At 42.0% G+C, this 15,291-nt stretch overlaps 2 protein-coding genes across 3 annotated transcripts; both read right to left on the reverse strand.

The window, feature by feature from the left end:
• Positions 1-582: 582 nt before the first annotated feature.
• On the reverse strand, positions 583-11,500 carry LOC115756332 (serine/threonine-protein kinase tricornered-like). 2 transcript variants are annotated; one of them, XM_030696055.2, is made up of 13 exons: positions 11,322-11,500; positions 9,746-9,920; positions 8,127-8,210; positions 7,428-7,669; positions 7,049-7,292; positions 6,331-6,410; positions 5,345-5,429; positions 4,258-4,389; positions 4,013-4,126; positions 3,542-3,589; positions 2,147-2,234; positions 1,219-1,278; positions 583-1,142 (listed from the first exon to the last, which is right to left on the reverse strand). In XM_030696055.2, the coding sequence occupies exons 1-13, from the start codon at positions 11,492-11,494 to the stop codon at positions 1,048-1,050; spliced, it is 1,620 nt and encodes a 539-aa protein (XP_030551915.1). In that variant the 5' UTR covers positions 11,495-11,500; the 3' UTR covers positions 583-1,047. The 2 variants fall into 2 exon arrangements, with proteins under 2 accessions (XP_030551915.1, XP_030551916.1); XM_030696056.2 differs by having other exon boundaries at positions 2,147-2,231; positions 11,322-11,497.
• Positions 11,501-13,559: 2,059 nt separating this feature from the next.
• LOC115756334 (protein ALP1-like) lies at positions 13,560-15,291 on the reverse strand. The gene has a single exon (XM_030696058.2). It carries the CDS (start codon positions 15,219-15,221, stop codon positions 13,647-13,649), a length of 1,575 nt encoding a protein of 524 aa, XP_030551918.2. The 5' UTR covers positions 15,222-15,291; the 3' UTR covers positions 13,560-13,646.

Consider the following 15,291-nt stretch of genomic DNA (forward strand, 5'->3'; position numbering starts at 1 on the left):
ATCAAGTAGGAGTAATCTCGGATCATTGGTCTGGTTTCGCATTTGTTTTCAGGCAATTTCCTTGCCCGGGCCGTGACAGACCTATTGAGGAGCAAAATAAACTTAATTACTTGGCCCTGAGGACAGCATGTTCCGTATTCACCAAGCGGAAATTGACAGTTTTTCCGTCTCACTCGTCTCTTACGTACATGCGTCTCACTCGTCTCTTACGCACATGCGTCTACGACGCGCCAACACTCAAGGGGACCTAATATTCTCCGGCATCACCTCCAATCCCTTTACTAGCAGGACCGCATATCTCTTGAAAATGAACATTTCACGAGGCAGTCATAGATAAGAAATTGCTGGATAATGGGGGTAACTAGACCAGAGACTAACGTTTGCGGATGGTTGCAGGAAACAAATACATGAACATTATTTCCTCTCAATCTCCGACCGACCGGAGAAGATAAGAATGAAAAAGTAGCAGCAGAATCACACACAGGATCGATCATGAGGAAAAATTGAAAAGTCCAGGGAACGAGTTCCAGCTGCGAATACTTGGTTATAAGAGAGGTAAAAAGGATCAGTTCCTCGCTCTTAGACAACACTTCATTTCCCATTCAAGTCGCGGTTGCCAATCGCCGCTAATCCCATTCTCGGCTTGACACAAGTTAGAGCAATTACAGGTACTTCACAAGGCTAGGAACAAGCAAGAGAAACAGAACGAGGCCCATCCCACCACAAGCGAAGGCAAGTCTTTAAGCCCTGCCAACCTGGGTAGTCTGGGCAGCCAATTAGTACCCAAAACTTCCTACATCGATGCAAAACTTCAAACGTAACAACAGGCTGGCTACCAACTGACACATACAGACACTTTCAACATCGCCTAAGATTCCAATATTACTATACATTGGCTTGAGTTCTGTGGCATATACGGCAGTCAATGTAATTAGTAACGTAGCTTGGGGTGAAACCTGACTGAAAAATAAGCAGGTGCACCCCTCGCCTTGCAGCGAGGAAGGGAATCGTCTGTTATGTAAGCTGATCTATAGAGTTGACCGCTCTTCACTGCGACATCGTGTCCCCTTGCGACACGATCATCTGCTTTTCAGGACTGTCGGGGGTCAACTTGACAGTGGAGCAGCCCACTCCGGGATCACCTGAAAAAGTTGCACCTAGTTATTTATCAATTGGAAAACATAAAAATTATGCTAAGTGAAGATGGTGAGGTCATACTGTGGAATGAGTCGGTGGATAACCGTGCTGGCGATGAACTCCTTTTCATGTCAGAATGGACTACTCCACAACCAACAAAAAGAGAACAAGAGTATAAGGCCATCGGGAATCATAGAGAAGAAAAAGGCATGTACGGGCATTTAGCAGAGCCAATATGAGACATTACATTAAACCCATTTTTACAAGAAACCAAAGAAATGTCAAGATCAGGGGAGACTTCCCATCCTTTGGGGTTCTCTCTCATTTTTTGCTTACCAATCAGTCATGCGTAAGGGAGAGATATTCGATCAAAAAACAAGATTTAAAGGCAATAAAATACAGTAGGCTAACACAGGTTTAATGGTAAGGCAGCAACAGCCCCCAATGACCATTATTGGCTAGGGCTTTTCCCTGGTACTGCATCATTTGCCTTTCCACATTTTTCTAAGAAATTTTCCATTGAGTGATGTAAAATTGCATGTAGGTGCTAGTGAAATTAAACATCAATCCGTCTCTCCAAAGAAAAAAAATGCAAGCATATTTCAGGAATAAATGCATATGGTTTTGTATATGTAGATTTAGTAGAAGGCCGCGGAACAGAGGAACGTGCCATCAATCAAGCAATCAGTCTACCTATGATACAAGTATATAATCAGAATATTTCCAAATTTCATCCGGCATATACATGGGATTTAGGTGCGAATGGAGGCAGGGTAGATCCATATAGATGATGCTTCACTAGTACCCCAAATCCTTTAAGTTTTTATACTCCATTCATCAAGCTTATCGCATTTGAACAGACATCATCATTTCCAATTTCCATCCATGATCATAAGAACTACTCCACAGAACATACTGCCCAGGCTTCATGTAGAATAGCATTGAGAGATTAAGGCGACTGAAAATTCAGAAAGGAGGAACTGTAATTGAAAAATCTCAACTCCCATACCATATAGATCATAAGCCCCCTTAAGTGCCTCAAAATTCTTGTATGTGTAGCCAACAAAACTGAGGTCCTTAGGTGTCAACATCATCTGCTATATAGCAAACAGAATAACATAAGGTGGCAACTCACACATAGTCATGGCAAATTTGGAAATTCAAAAACAAGAAGCGATGTGCAAATCAACAGCATCATTTAGTGGCAGAGAAAAAGGTAAAACAGCAAGTAGACTAGCCGATGACCTCCTATTCAAACTTACTGGAACTGCATTCACCAAACATAACCAAAGTTTTATAAGCTGTGTGATTTACTCTGTGAACTATGTCAATAATATGAAATTATGCTGATGAGAAAACTATTGTGAATTTCACCCGAAACTGCAAACACAGGCCTTCCCTACATAGCAAAAACAGGAGTTGGCTCAAAGCTTAATAACCTACACTTGGATCAGTTTATCCAAGTCTAGTAGCTTGCACATCCTTCGTAGATGAGACTTGGAACAATCAACAAACAGAATTACCACTGCCACACATCTTGACCAGCCCATTACATGTACCTATGGCACATTGAGGAACCCATAAGCCATGCAATGAGATCCTTTCAGCCCAATCCGTTCTATATCATGTGAGACATGAGTGACTACCATGGTCAGTTTAGAGTAAATTTTATGCATAGCTTTTTGCCATTTCCTTCTCTTGAAGCTTCGAGGTTCAGCTTTAACTTCATGTCAAACACCTAAGAACCTTTAAACATGCAAACATGGACATGGAGACTGGATTATATATTTATCTAATTCTAAATGCAAAGCAATTTTTTCGTTTTAAAAAATTTTGGAGGGCAAGAAAAAGTACTTATCAGAAGCTGAAACAAACCAACCCTCTCACAGAAGAACTCAAAAGATATTAGCCACAACATGACATAAGTGGCAATAAGGATAGTTCGTGCAAAGTAATCTCAACACAAGGTTGAATGGTATTTTCTTCCGGCTCATCTAGAGAATACCAAGAGAGAAAGGTATAAAGTAAAAAGGAAAGATGGTTCTCCTTGTGAATGTATAATAGCAGAATACAAACATCATATGAAAGGTAAAAAATAAGGATTATAGCAGCCATCAATCCAACCAATTCTCCAAAGACATCAAAGTGGTCGTGTGCAATATCAAAACCCCAGCACCTATCTATCGTCACCTGCTAACGCAGGTGCGTGCATGCGAGAGGAGGAGGAGGAGCAATTAGATTCTATGTGGTGGTTCCTTTAAGGAAGACAACTAGATAAGTTGACAGAAGATAAGCGATTTTCCAGTCAAGTAACAGGATATTCCTATATTCTTGCAGAACCATTGAAAAGGCATAGTTCAACCTAGTCTAGCATTTCATATTCCTCACACTGAACGATCTTTACCTTCCTTGAAGGTCCAGATCCTGTCCTTGAAGGCGTAGGAGATTCCACCTATTCAATGAGTCAGATTGTTAGTATAACATAGTGTTAAGATGGGACATCTATGGTCATTCTGGAGGTACTTTGACAACACACAGTTACTAGGAGAGGTAAAAAGCACGAAAAACGCTGCTCAAACAATTGACGAAGAAAATTTTATCAATAAAATCATTTCTTAGATGGATATGAAAATAATTATCTCAAGTAGAAAGAGCAAATATGCACATTCCATTAAAGGACATTGCCATTGGAAACCTTATCCTGATTCCTGAACTTGCCTTTGACCTCAAAATGCAATGATATCTGGGTATGGAGTTTGTTGACCAATTTGCATTATGTGATGACCTCTTCTTAAGTAACACGAAGATCCATTTAATAGTCAAACACAGAATGACCCTCCAAAAAGATGCATAAAAGTACACTAGCATCATTCACCTCATCAAATTTCATGAAATTCTGTGTATCAAGTTCCCCATTGACCTGCGGCTTAAAAGCAGCTTCCATTTCGTAAAGTCTATCCCAGTCAATATCTTTGAACCAAGGATGAACCTGATAGTTCAGCTTTGAGATATAAGCAAATGCAAGAACAGTGATAAGAAAAGGAATAGCACCATTGAAGTGATGTAGCATACTTTAGTGTAATTTAGAGTGATGCTAAATCAATCAACAACATAACATACCCTAATCTGTTCTGCCCCTCGAGTACCAAGTCTGTTATCCACATCACAAAGAAGCCTACAGATCAAATCCCTTGCTTCAGGTGACAATCTGGCGTCCTCTGGAAATTTTAAATGATTCTTCCAATGCACAATCTACAAAAAAGAAAAATAAAAAAAGAAAAGAAAAGAAAAATCACTGGAAATGCTAAAACAGACGGAGCAATCTTGGGAAAAGAAACGCACTCGAATTCGCAAAACAGATGGATAGAATTAATTAAATGCTAAGACAAAATAAGGAAAAGAAAGGAAGGGGAGCAAAATCGCTCCTCTTCTTTGCTCGCTCTCTCTCTCTCTCTCTCTCTCTCTCTCTCCTTCCTTCTTCGGACAGAGAGAGAGAGAACTGACAGACTCATTCTTTCAACCTCAGCATCTTCACAAAGTGTTCGTCTTCCTACTGTCGTAGACCAAATTCCATAGAGTTAACTAATTATTACTGTAACATAATCATTCATCTTCTCAGTAGATGAGGATATGAAGAGAGATTGCTGTGTAACCCAGTCAAGGAAATACATCTCTTTAGACAGATCATGTCCCGATGCAACTGAAACAGTCGGAATTGATCCAAAGGGATAGATGGATTCACATTCTGAAGGAAAGATACACTTTGCATTCGGGAGAATAATGCGAGTACTTACTACACTTCATTAGACGTGTTAAAATGTTCAGGTATCAGGCATTCTGATTACTTGTAACTGAAAACATGAATCAAATCCTACATCTAGAAAACTCTAAAACCAACAACAGGGATAAATAATGAAAAACTCAATCTGGAATATTAGAGGAGCAAAATAAGAGATTTAACTGATTATTATGAAAAGTAAGAGGACAAGTGATGGAAGCCATTCCTCAGCTTGCATAATGCTTCTCCCTCCACATCATCATCCAATTCCTCTAATTGATCTGAGCAAATCACTTCTTTCTCTCTTCTCCCTCCTTTTCAGATCTTTGAGATAAATGATTTGAAAACGATTCCTTCCAAACTCTTTTCCTTCTCTTAAATCCCATTGACTAAGCATACCATAAATGTGAATCAGGAAAGAAAGTTGACCTTTCTGCATGTCATTATTGGATCATCCGCATAGAATGGAGGATAACCAACAAGCATCTCATACATGATTGCACCAAGTGACCACCTGAAATGAGGGAATTGAATGAGAGATCAACGAAGAAACTCAACACTACGTAAAGTAATTCTAACACAAGAAAGGCAGAATCCTAAATATGCATCATTGTTGGAAGAAACAAATTCACACACAACAGAAAACACCTTCAAAGCCTATAAGTCATTGATTTGTGCCTGGTAAAGGAAATTAAAGAAGTTCCTTTCATTTTAAACAAAAACAGAAAGCACTTTCAAGCCCAGTATAGTCAGTCATAATCCAAATTCCACCAAAACATTTTCCTTGAAAATACAATGTCAAGTTTTCCTTGGAAATAATTTATGAAACAGTGACAACATTAATTTAATCTTTATTCCCTTCACTTGACTTATCACCTAAACACAGCTAAGCTTCCATTGAATCTATGAAATTATTATGCCTATTGACCTTGTAAGTCACCATCTCCTAAGCATGTCACGTGACATCAGACAAATGATAAACCCAAACAGTCTCCGACCAAGACGAAAATCAAATAGGAGGCGGATGACACTTGTTACTTCCTGGCATAAGTCACCGCAATGACATGATATTACAGACATTATGTCCTTGTCAATTACAGTGATTTTCTCTTCCATTCTGTCGCTAGGCCATTGCAATTAAATTTTAGAGTGCAAACCCTATTGTTCATCTTCTTTATGAGGTGAATGGAATCATTAACAAGCACAGAAAAAATGCAAGCTCACTCTACTGTTTAAGGAAACATGGAGTTTGTATTAATTCTAGTTTATACATGATGCACATCTAAAGAACTGATTTTCGGTTTTTAATAAATGGTTAAAGGGTCAGGTGTGAGGTACCAAGACCAAAGAAAAAAAAAAGAACTGTTATTTAAAATAATTGCCAAGGCAGAGTATCTACAGAATCATTAACTGACCAGTCGCACTCCATGCCATATCCTTTCTTCAGCAAAACTTCTGGGGCAATATAATCAGGTGTGCCAACAGTAGAGAAAGCCTATCATTAGAGGCAATTAGAATCATAATAGGATGAAACAGGTTTTCTGGGATTGCAAGATTACTGGAGATAAAAAGAATGAAAGAGACTGACTAGAACTTGAGCATAGCAACTAGACCATAATTTACCTCCAATCGATGGACTAAAGATGTGCAACCTAGTGGTCAAAGGGATCATAAAGCCAGTTGTTTCAATTTTTTACAAAGAAAGTACTTAGTCGATTTTACCGCTAAATGAATTGTTTAGTGTCAAAATGTACGAAAAGTTCAACCTGATTCAATTGAAAGTCCATATGCATATAAGAGATCACGCGGTTTAGTATCAAATAAAAGTCCAATCCCAAACATTAAAAGCAAATGCATAAGCAAATGTTAAAAGTAAAGGTCACTGCAAATAGAAACAACCCAACAGAATGTGTCTAGCTATTTCTTGATTAATTTTTTGTCAAGAGGAAAGCACACCTTTAACTTGCAGGAATGCTTGCATGTAGAAAATGCAAGATTTCATTTCTCACTGCAATTAAAGGTCATTTTTATGGAGACATTAATTTTATTGACATCATGTGAAAACAAGGAAAGAACTCCAATACCATGCACTAGTACCATATAAATTCAAACAGTCGGGTTTCTTGGCAATACCAGTTTTCTTCTATTTATCTGCCAATGTTGAAGCTGCTCAAGGGGACTTTTCCAGCGCCCCCCGCCACTAGTTTCGGGAAAGCACCCATCAATGTCCATCGATTCACCGACATTGCCATCATCCATGGCTTCGTTTTCATCTATAGAATATAAATTTGAGCAGTCAAGAGGTTTGCACAGACCAAAATCAGAAAGCTTCATGTGACCATTTATGTCCAACAGAAGGTTGTCTGGTTTTATATCCCTGCAGAAGTAAAATTAAATAGGTTAAGACAAATTATGCAGGAACAGTATCCAGAAATAATTAATATAGGAACCAAGTCGAAATGGTTTACTGGTAAAAGAGTCACCCGCGGGAAGAAAAAACGAAAAAGAATACCTGTGAATGTAATTATGCTTATGAATGGATTCTATGGCAAGAACACTTTGAGCAATATAAAATTTGGCCACCGTTTCAGTCAAAGTCTCCTCTCTCATAAGCAAAGTCATCATGTCACCACCGGGCAGATATTCCATTATCAAATATAGATACTCGGCATCTTGGAAAGAATAATAGAGTTTAACAATAAAATGGCTGGCAACTTCTGCAAGCAAATTCCTTTCAGCTCTAACGTGCTCAACCTAGAACACAAAAAACATCAGTGTAACCACCACATCCTTTCAAGATGAAGAACAGGAAGTATGAGAACACAGAAATAATATTCTCTACTGTGGCATAGCCAGCGGACGAGCAGGAACAATGGATCGTAACCCAACCATCATTCACTTACAGAATATATGAAAAGAGAAAGGTAGGACAGCATTAGCCTGGCTGAATGGCCAGTCGCCAGGCAACTGGAATCAGTGCCATATCACAAGCAATGAGGAATTTATAGATGTGTTTATTAGCTACCCAATGATGTGAGCCTACTTCATACATAATCATGAAACAAGCTAGTGACAATCCATAAATCACTGAAAATGATCAGCCATGCTACATCACTTGGTGTTTCCTCTCGAAAAGGAGACTCTTTCCGCAACGAAACCAACAATGTGGAAATTTACCCAGTGAAAGTCATGAAGCTATTTCAAATCTCACCTGGCCTCGGCTAAGCATTTCTGACTTCTTCAATTTCTTCATGGCATAGATGTTCCCTGATTTCTTTTCACGGCAAAGTCTGACCTGCATCCATATTCACCTTAATTTTAGCATTCAACAAAAACGGGAGAAAGAAATGTCCTCGAGCCAAATGAAAATAATATTTCATCATATCCACATTTGCCGAAGTGGATCCATGCATCTCATTCAAAACTAACGTCTCCACCCCCGTCCTCCAAGCCCCAAATCCAAGAGTCATCCTAGCAACTAGCAGAACATAATCAAAACTCCTTCAAGATGTTAAAAGTTGAGTGAAGGGAAAAAAAAAAAGAACAAGGAAACATTACTATAGCAGTCGCCGCCCATGCAACCATATTTTATCCTGTTAAGTTGCAGCTTAAAGAAGAAATAAATCATACTAGAGACAAAGCGACGATGTGAATCCTTGTACCTCAAGGAAGCATGGTTTTCCCACAAGGGACTCAGGAGATTTATTACTTATAAAAAAAAAAGTCCCACAAAATGGAGGTGCAGGATACCGGGCCCCACCATTCGCATTTACTATTCTCACAACCTGAGGTCTAATCTTCTTTTTACTTGACATTGCTTTTCCAGAGTAACATATTACAGCAGATCAAATGACATTCTTCAGCGTCAGAAACAGTATAACCATCTTGACTCGTGCATTTCAGAGTTTGCACCTTAAGATGTGTTTATCTTCAACAAGTAAATTCATCAAAAGCAACAATAAGTTCTGCTTCAGCCACAGTGAAGCAAGTAGAAAGTAAAAAGGTAGCACCGACAACCGAGACACTTGTTGCCACTACAAGCATGGTACTGCCACTTCCACTAATTTGTGACAGAGACAAATATATATATATATATATATATATATATATATATATTTTTTTTTTTTTTTTTTGTGTGTGTGTGTGTGTGTAAACTTTTTGCTGCACATTTGACCTATATTGGAACTAACAGACATCCCTCAAGGGCCTCAACAATAATCATCCATGAAACTTAAATTTGTTGCCCCTATTTTATATCAATGATAAGCAACTAAGTGCATACAATCAGTATCTCCTATAAAAGTTCCAAAATTAGATGCTTACCATTATAAAGCCATACCTAACAGCTCCTTCAATATCTCCTCAATGATTCCCTACAAATCACTCAACCACATTGCTCCAATAGGTGCACTAATATTCCCGAGAGGATCTCACATCTAGTACAGATTGATACGTAGAGGAAAAGAACATCCCTTTCAATATACACTCTTTTTCCTTTTCTCTATATTGCTGGTCATGAATCTGATGTAACCTGTTTCAAATTTAAAGTGACTGTTCCCACACATGAAATCACCTAGACTCTTAATGAATGTATTATAGCACGTATTAGATGCATTTCATTCTGGCCTGCCTAGGAAGGAACTTCATCTAGAACTTAAAATTATTTTGTGAACTATCAGAAAGCCATGATTCTATGGCGCATACAAAGCCAGCTTCGGAATTTTGAGAAGAATATCAAACTATTGGTTTGACGTAGCATCAGGTTTTAAAAGACAAATTTATTGATTCAAGTGATTCAAGCTTGGCACATGTAGAAGAGAAGTAACGAACCTCTCCAAAAGCTCCTCTTCCTATGATTGTAAGTAGCTCAAAATCATCAACACATATCTTGTGCCGTTTAAGTCTCATGTACTCCGTCTCCTTCCGTTCCAAATCCTTTAGTAAATTGATCTGTTCTTCTTCAGATACATCTGAAGAGGCTAACTTTCTTTCCAGCACCAAGCGCCTGGAGTGAATAATATTTGTCAGGAAAATAGGACAAATAAATAGTCAACAGTCCTGGATTCTACAATAAGTTATCCAAGTATCTGTATTATCAACGACTATAGCACTCTTAAGAGCAGTAGAACTTGTTTCATGAACCGATATACAGCCATGCACGTAATCATTCATCTACGAATGCATGACATCATGATGAAGAGCCATCAGAAAGGTCGTCATCTGAAGTATGAGAGGTGAACAAAGAATTATCAGAGATCACATTAAACTGCATTGACAATTCATCTTCTGAAGCATCAAAATTCATCATCTGAAGCTGTCTCGATCTCAAGGATGAACAATCAATTAAAGTGCACTTTAGCTTCCCAAATCCAACCTTTTCTAAGCTCTCTTTATTTTCAAGGTTATCTTGCATCTTTTGCATAAAAATCACATCTGCGACCATAAAACAGGATGCAACACTGAAGACATAAACACGGACATCTAGAGACCTCGGATGTAAGGAGATGGAACTTCATGACTTGTCCCGGCTTAATAGTCATCGTCATCACCCACTTATCCACGTGCTAATGTTAAGACATGGAAACAAATCCGTTTACACTTCTCTCCCTTCCCCCCCCCGCCCTGCCCCGATCTCTTGTAGTATATTCGAAAGTCCGAAGATTAGATAACCAATAGATAGTTTCTTCTATGTCACTAACATATATTTCTTAGCTAGATGCCATCGATAGAAGTACGAACGTTGAATTCATCCACTGTAGCATGTTAAACTACTATGGACTCCCACTCGATGGCTCCAATTTTTGTCATATGATCTCCAAGAACAATAAATTGCCTCCTACGAGCAACTTCCTAAACTTCTTCAAACTTTCAACAATCATTTCCATCAATGTCCATATTTGACCAAGATTACTCGCAGTTAATCTATACCATGCTCTGCCTGTTACTTAGCTTAACGGCGTAATCCCAACTTAGAAAGGAAAACACACATTAATCAATTTTAGAAACATGGAGTCTCAACTCAACTTTCGGGTAACTCCAAACAAAAAAAACATATTAACACCACCAACACCAATCACAGCAACGCAGGTCTTCAATTGAACGCGAGATAACAAGGTTGCACTCGCATCCCATATTCCCAAGTGAAAACCCACAGATTCCTCCAAAGAGCCGCATCCGACCGGCCATCGCGCATTTTCCAGCTCTCAATCCGACAAACAACCTCACAGGACACCGAAATTGCCACCTCAGGCACACCGCCCACAACTCATGCGCCAAACTCACCGAAGCCACTACCGAAAACGAAGACGGGAAAGAGCGCCGAGACGCCAAATTGCGGAATTCCACGGCGCGAATTCGGCCAAAGCACGCGTGCGAGACGACAGCATGAACGGGGAACGGGCCTAACCTCTCTTTCCGCTGTTGGATATGCTTCATTTGCGCTCTGTAGTGGTTCTCGATGAACTGCTTCGCGGCGGCGACTCGCTCCATCGTCAAGGTCGAACCGACCTGCTCGTCTTCCTCCATTGGCCCTACCTTGTCCTCCTTCTCCTCTCCCTCCACCTCCTGGTGATTCTCCATGTCTCCAATCTCTCTCTCTCTCTCTCTCTCGCTGTGAAAACTCTGTGCCTGTGTGATTTGCGAAATTCTTTGGTTTTTTTAGTGATTGTGACAACGAAGCACGAACTAAACCTGCATCGCGTGTTTTTTTTCCTTTTTAATCTTTTTTCCACCCGCGGGTGGCGAGAAAAAATTCTCCCTCGTACACGTGGACGAGCCTGATTGGGCGGTGCCGAAAAGCTTGTGGGCTTTGAACAGCTTAGATTCCATTTGTGGAGGCATACGTAAGACCAGCAGTGAGCGGCCAACCGGGTGCGGCCCCCACCTAAATGACAGGCTGGACAATTGGCCAAAAGGTGAGGGCCCACCGGAAGGTCCCGCGGGCGGGAGGGAGGCTGGAGATCCGACGGACGCGAGCGAATCTGAGAGAAGAGCCGTATCGTGCGACGCGATGGTATTCCGTGACGTCAGAAATGACGGATTTGCGTGCGGTAGAACCGTAAACTTTCACGTAATTCTACGAGATTCTATTGAATGTAACGGTTTATATTAACTTTTTTAATATGATTTATCAAACTCACGGGACCCGGCGGTAAATTCTTTAGACCCTATTGATAAATCATAGTTGTTGAATCCACTTATCTAATCGTAAAGTAGATGACAACATTTGGATAAATGATATGAAAATACATAATATTGTCGAATAACTGTCGATATTGTACATGTTTAGTTGGTCTATTAGGGCATTGCTATGAAGCAAACCACATTGCTTGAGGAGGAGCCGAATCGATTTTGGAAAAGTAAGTCATATGCCCCTGGCATGAATGAAATTTTACGCAATCTTATCCGTTCTTATTTGAGTATTATGACCGTCAACTCTTTCAAATCGTCCAATCAATCATAAACATGTTGTGCCGATGCCAATTCAGTTATAAGTTTCCTAATTTCACCGATTTAGTTATAATTCTTTTTGTGCAAACTTGCAATGTAATCCTTCCGATCAATTTTCGTCGAAGATCGATGGAGCGGCAACGCGCCACACGGGATGCCCGGGCAATGATTGGAACGCCGCTTCAACAATTACCCATGAAAATTAACCGAAAGGACTATATTGTAACAGAGCAAAAGTTTAAATTGACATTCGTACAATAAGTTTAGAACCGATTGGGTAATCTTTCCATGAAGTCGGTCGTGTAAATTTTCTGTCAAACCACTATAGTATATTATAATTGTTTGATCTTTATTTTTATTTTTTTTTGCTATTAGAGTTAACGGAGAAAATGAAGATAAATTTCACAGGTGTAGATCATCCGTCTCAATATCTTTTTTGCGAGATTTACGGGGACGCCCGCATGGAAAAATCCATAAATGCATAAAGATGTAACGATGATCTCGACATGGCACGAGAACAAGATTTCTCAATCTGTTTTCAGGCAAACACGTGTTCTGAAACGGTGCTCCAACGGTGGTCAACGATACAGAGACGTGCCGACCTCGGCACGAGTCAACGTCGAAGAACCTGAAGAACGAGAGGAAAAGAAGAAGAGGGAGGAGATACTTCCTTATAAATGAAGAGTCAACCCAGCGAGGGGCGCATTAGCCCAAACTGGATGGCTTACGGAAACCACAGAGAAATCTCTGCAGCCGTCAAACTTTAGCATCAGGAATCACAGACAAAGCATGGGATTCCTTCGCTCCGGACCAATTCTGTCAACCTCGTCAATCGAAAATATATAAGGAAAAAAAAAATTAGTCAAGAGCTTGCCACCCAATATAGGCAAGTCGATTTTTAAAAGTTTAAATTAATAAATAAAGGAAAATACTTTTGTACGAAGAGTATATAAATCGCATAATAAAAATTAGTAAGTGCATAGCCGTATCGAAAGTATGAGTCTCGGACATTTATATCGTCGAGAAAAAGAAAGATGAAAATCGAAAAAAAAAGAAAAGAGAATATTGAGAGATGACAAGTCAAACTAACTCAAAAACGTGTATAAGTCAATGTATTCCGTGTGGTAAAAAAATATCGAAGTACCATTTTCCCCAGGTAAACCCTATGATCAAATGACTTTATTCTATACCCACATCCAAAATATAATGAATATCGTCGATCAAAATCAGAAACCTATGAAGCCAAAAAGAAAAAAAGGAAAAACCCGAACTCCAAAAAGGGCTATAGAAAAGAAGTGCCGGCGAGCCCATGGTGCAACAAATTGTGAGCAATCTGATCCCGGGCGTGCACGGCATTGGCCGACCGGATGGGGTTCTCCGGCACCATCTCGTCGTCGAAGATCTCGAACCTCAGCTCCGGATCCACGGCCTCGTTCCTCGCCTCGCAGATGTTGTGCAGCACGCAGCATGCCCCGAGCACCACCGGCAGGTCCTGCAGCTTCACCTCCGTCCGCTTCTGCAGGCACGCCCACCTCCCCTTGAGCCGTGCGAACGCCTCCCGCGCCACGCCCTGGACCTCCGCGAGCTTCTGGTTGAACGCGTGCTGCGTCCACGTTATGTTCTGGTGCGTATAGGGCGCCAGGACCCAGTCCATTAGCGGGTGCCCCGCGTTCCCGACGATCCACACGTCCTTCAATAGCCCCTTGCCGGCCCTTTGGAACAAGGCCGACTTCTCGAGGACCTGGTCGTCTGGCATCGACCCGGGCCACCCGATGCACACGTCCGTGAACACGCCCCGCGGGTCGACCACGCCCTGGACCGTGATCGAGTACGTCGTCTTCTGGTTCCTCTCTGTGTGCCGCCTGTTCAGGTACGAGGCAACGCTGATCTTCGGGGCGATGATTGGCACATGGGTCGTGTACATTGCCCCGCACACACGCGGGATGCCCGACGCGGCCTCGAACTCGTCCTTGATCTCTGCAAGCCGGCGCTCGTCGGGCCACTGGAGGAACTTCGGCATGAGGACGTTGCGGATGGCGGTGCAGACCTCGAGGACGAGCTTGTGGCAAGTGGAGATGCCGAGGCCGAACCGCTTTGACACGAGGCGGAGTGGCTCCCCCGTCGCAAGCCGCCACACGCACACAGCCACGCGCTGCCGCACGGGGATCGCGTCCCGCAGCATCGTGTTCTTCTTCGTGACAGCCGCGTCGAGCTCGCTGCAGATGAAGTCGAACGTGGCCTTGCTCATCCGGAACTCGCGCAGGAACTCCTCCTCGGGGAACTCGGGGCTGCTGCACCGCTCCCACCAATCCTTGGACCGGTCCTTCACCCAAAGCCGCCGCTGCTGGCCCACGCTCGCCGAGGGCTCACCGCCCTCCTCAGCCGTGGCGCCCGACTGCCTGGCGCGCTTGTTCTTCCTCATCTCGAGCTCGTTCGAGACGTCGTAATGCGCCTGGAGGTGGCAGTAGTAATCGCCCATCGCTCGGAGCTCCATATCGGAGTTCGATTCCAGTGAGGCATTTCCTTGCAGCGTCTCGAGGAAGAAGCTCTCCCTCTCGCGCTTCTCTTCCTCCTCGAGCAAAACGAACGAGGTCACGACATCTCCCACCGACCCGCCGCCACCTCCGCCTCCGCCATTGCCATCACCACCGCCCGAGGCTGGCTCTCCTTCTTCTTCTCCCTCCTCCTCCTTCCCCAGTCGCCTAAACGGTTGATTGACGCTCCCGCCGGAGCCGAACGAGGAGCCGTCTCCGGCCTCCGGGGGGTAGTCGGCCATGTCGGGGAAAAAGAAATTGGAGAAGAGGGAGAGGTCGTCGTGAATCTCCTGGTTGAGAAATGGGAATGGAGTGAGCTCCATCAACCGGGTGGAAGATGTGGTCTGAACGGGGGGGAATGTGAACGCTTCGGGTTGGTTTGAATTGGAGGAG

Source organism: Rhodamnia argentea, chromosome 4 (assembly GCF_020921035.1).
Source record: "Rhodamnia argentea isolate NSW1041297 chromosome 4, ASM2092103v1, whole genome shotgun sequence".
NCBI classification, from domain to species: domain Eukaryota; kingdom Viridiplantae; phylum Streptophyta; class Magnoliopsida; order Myrtales; family Myrtaceae; genus Rhodamnia; species Rhodamnia argentea.

Excerpts from the sequence above, each read along its gene's own strand:
- LOC115756334 (XM_030696058.2), bottom strand. The coding sequence starts at position 15,221 with ATGGAGCTCACTCCATTCCCATTTCTCAACCAGGAGATTCACGACGAC.
- LOC115756332 (XM_030696055.2), bottom strand. The coding sequence starts at position 11,494 with ATGGAGAATCACCAGGAGGTGGAGGGAGAGGAGAAGGAGGACAAGGTA. Across the intron at positions 1,279-2,146 it reads GGGGGCTTATGATCTATATG|TCCATTCTGACATGAAAAGG; the intron begins GTATGGGAGTTG and ends GTTGTGGAGTAG. Across the intron at positions 1,143-1,218 it reads ATCCACCGACTCATTCCACA|GTGATCCCGGAGTGGGCTGC; the intron begins GTATGACCTCAC and ends CAACTTTTTCAG.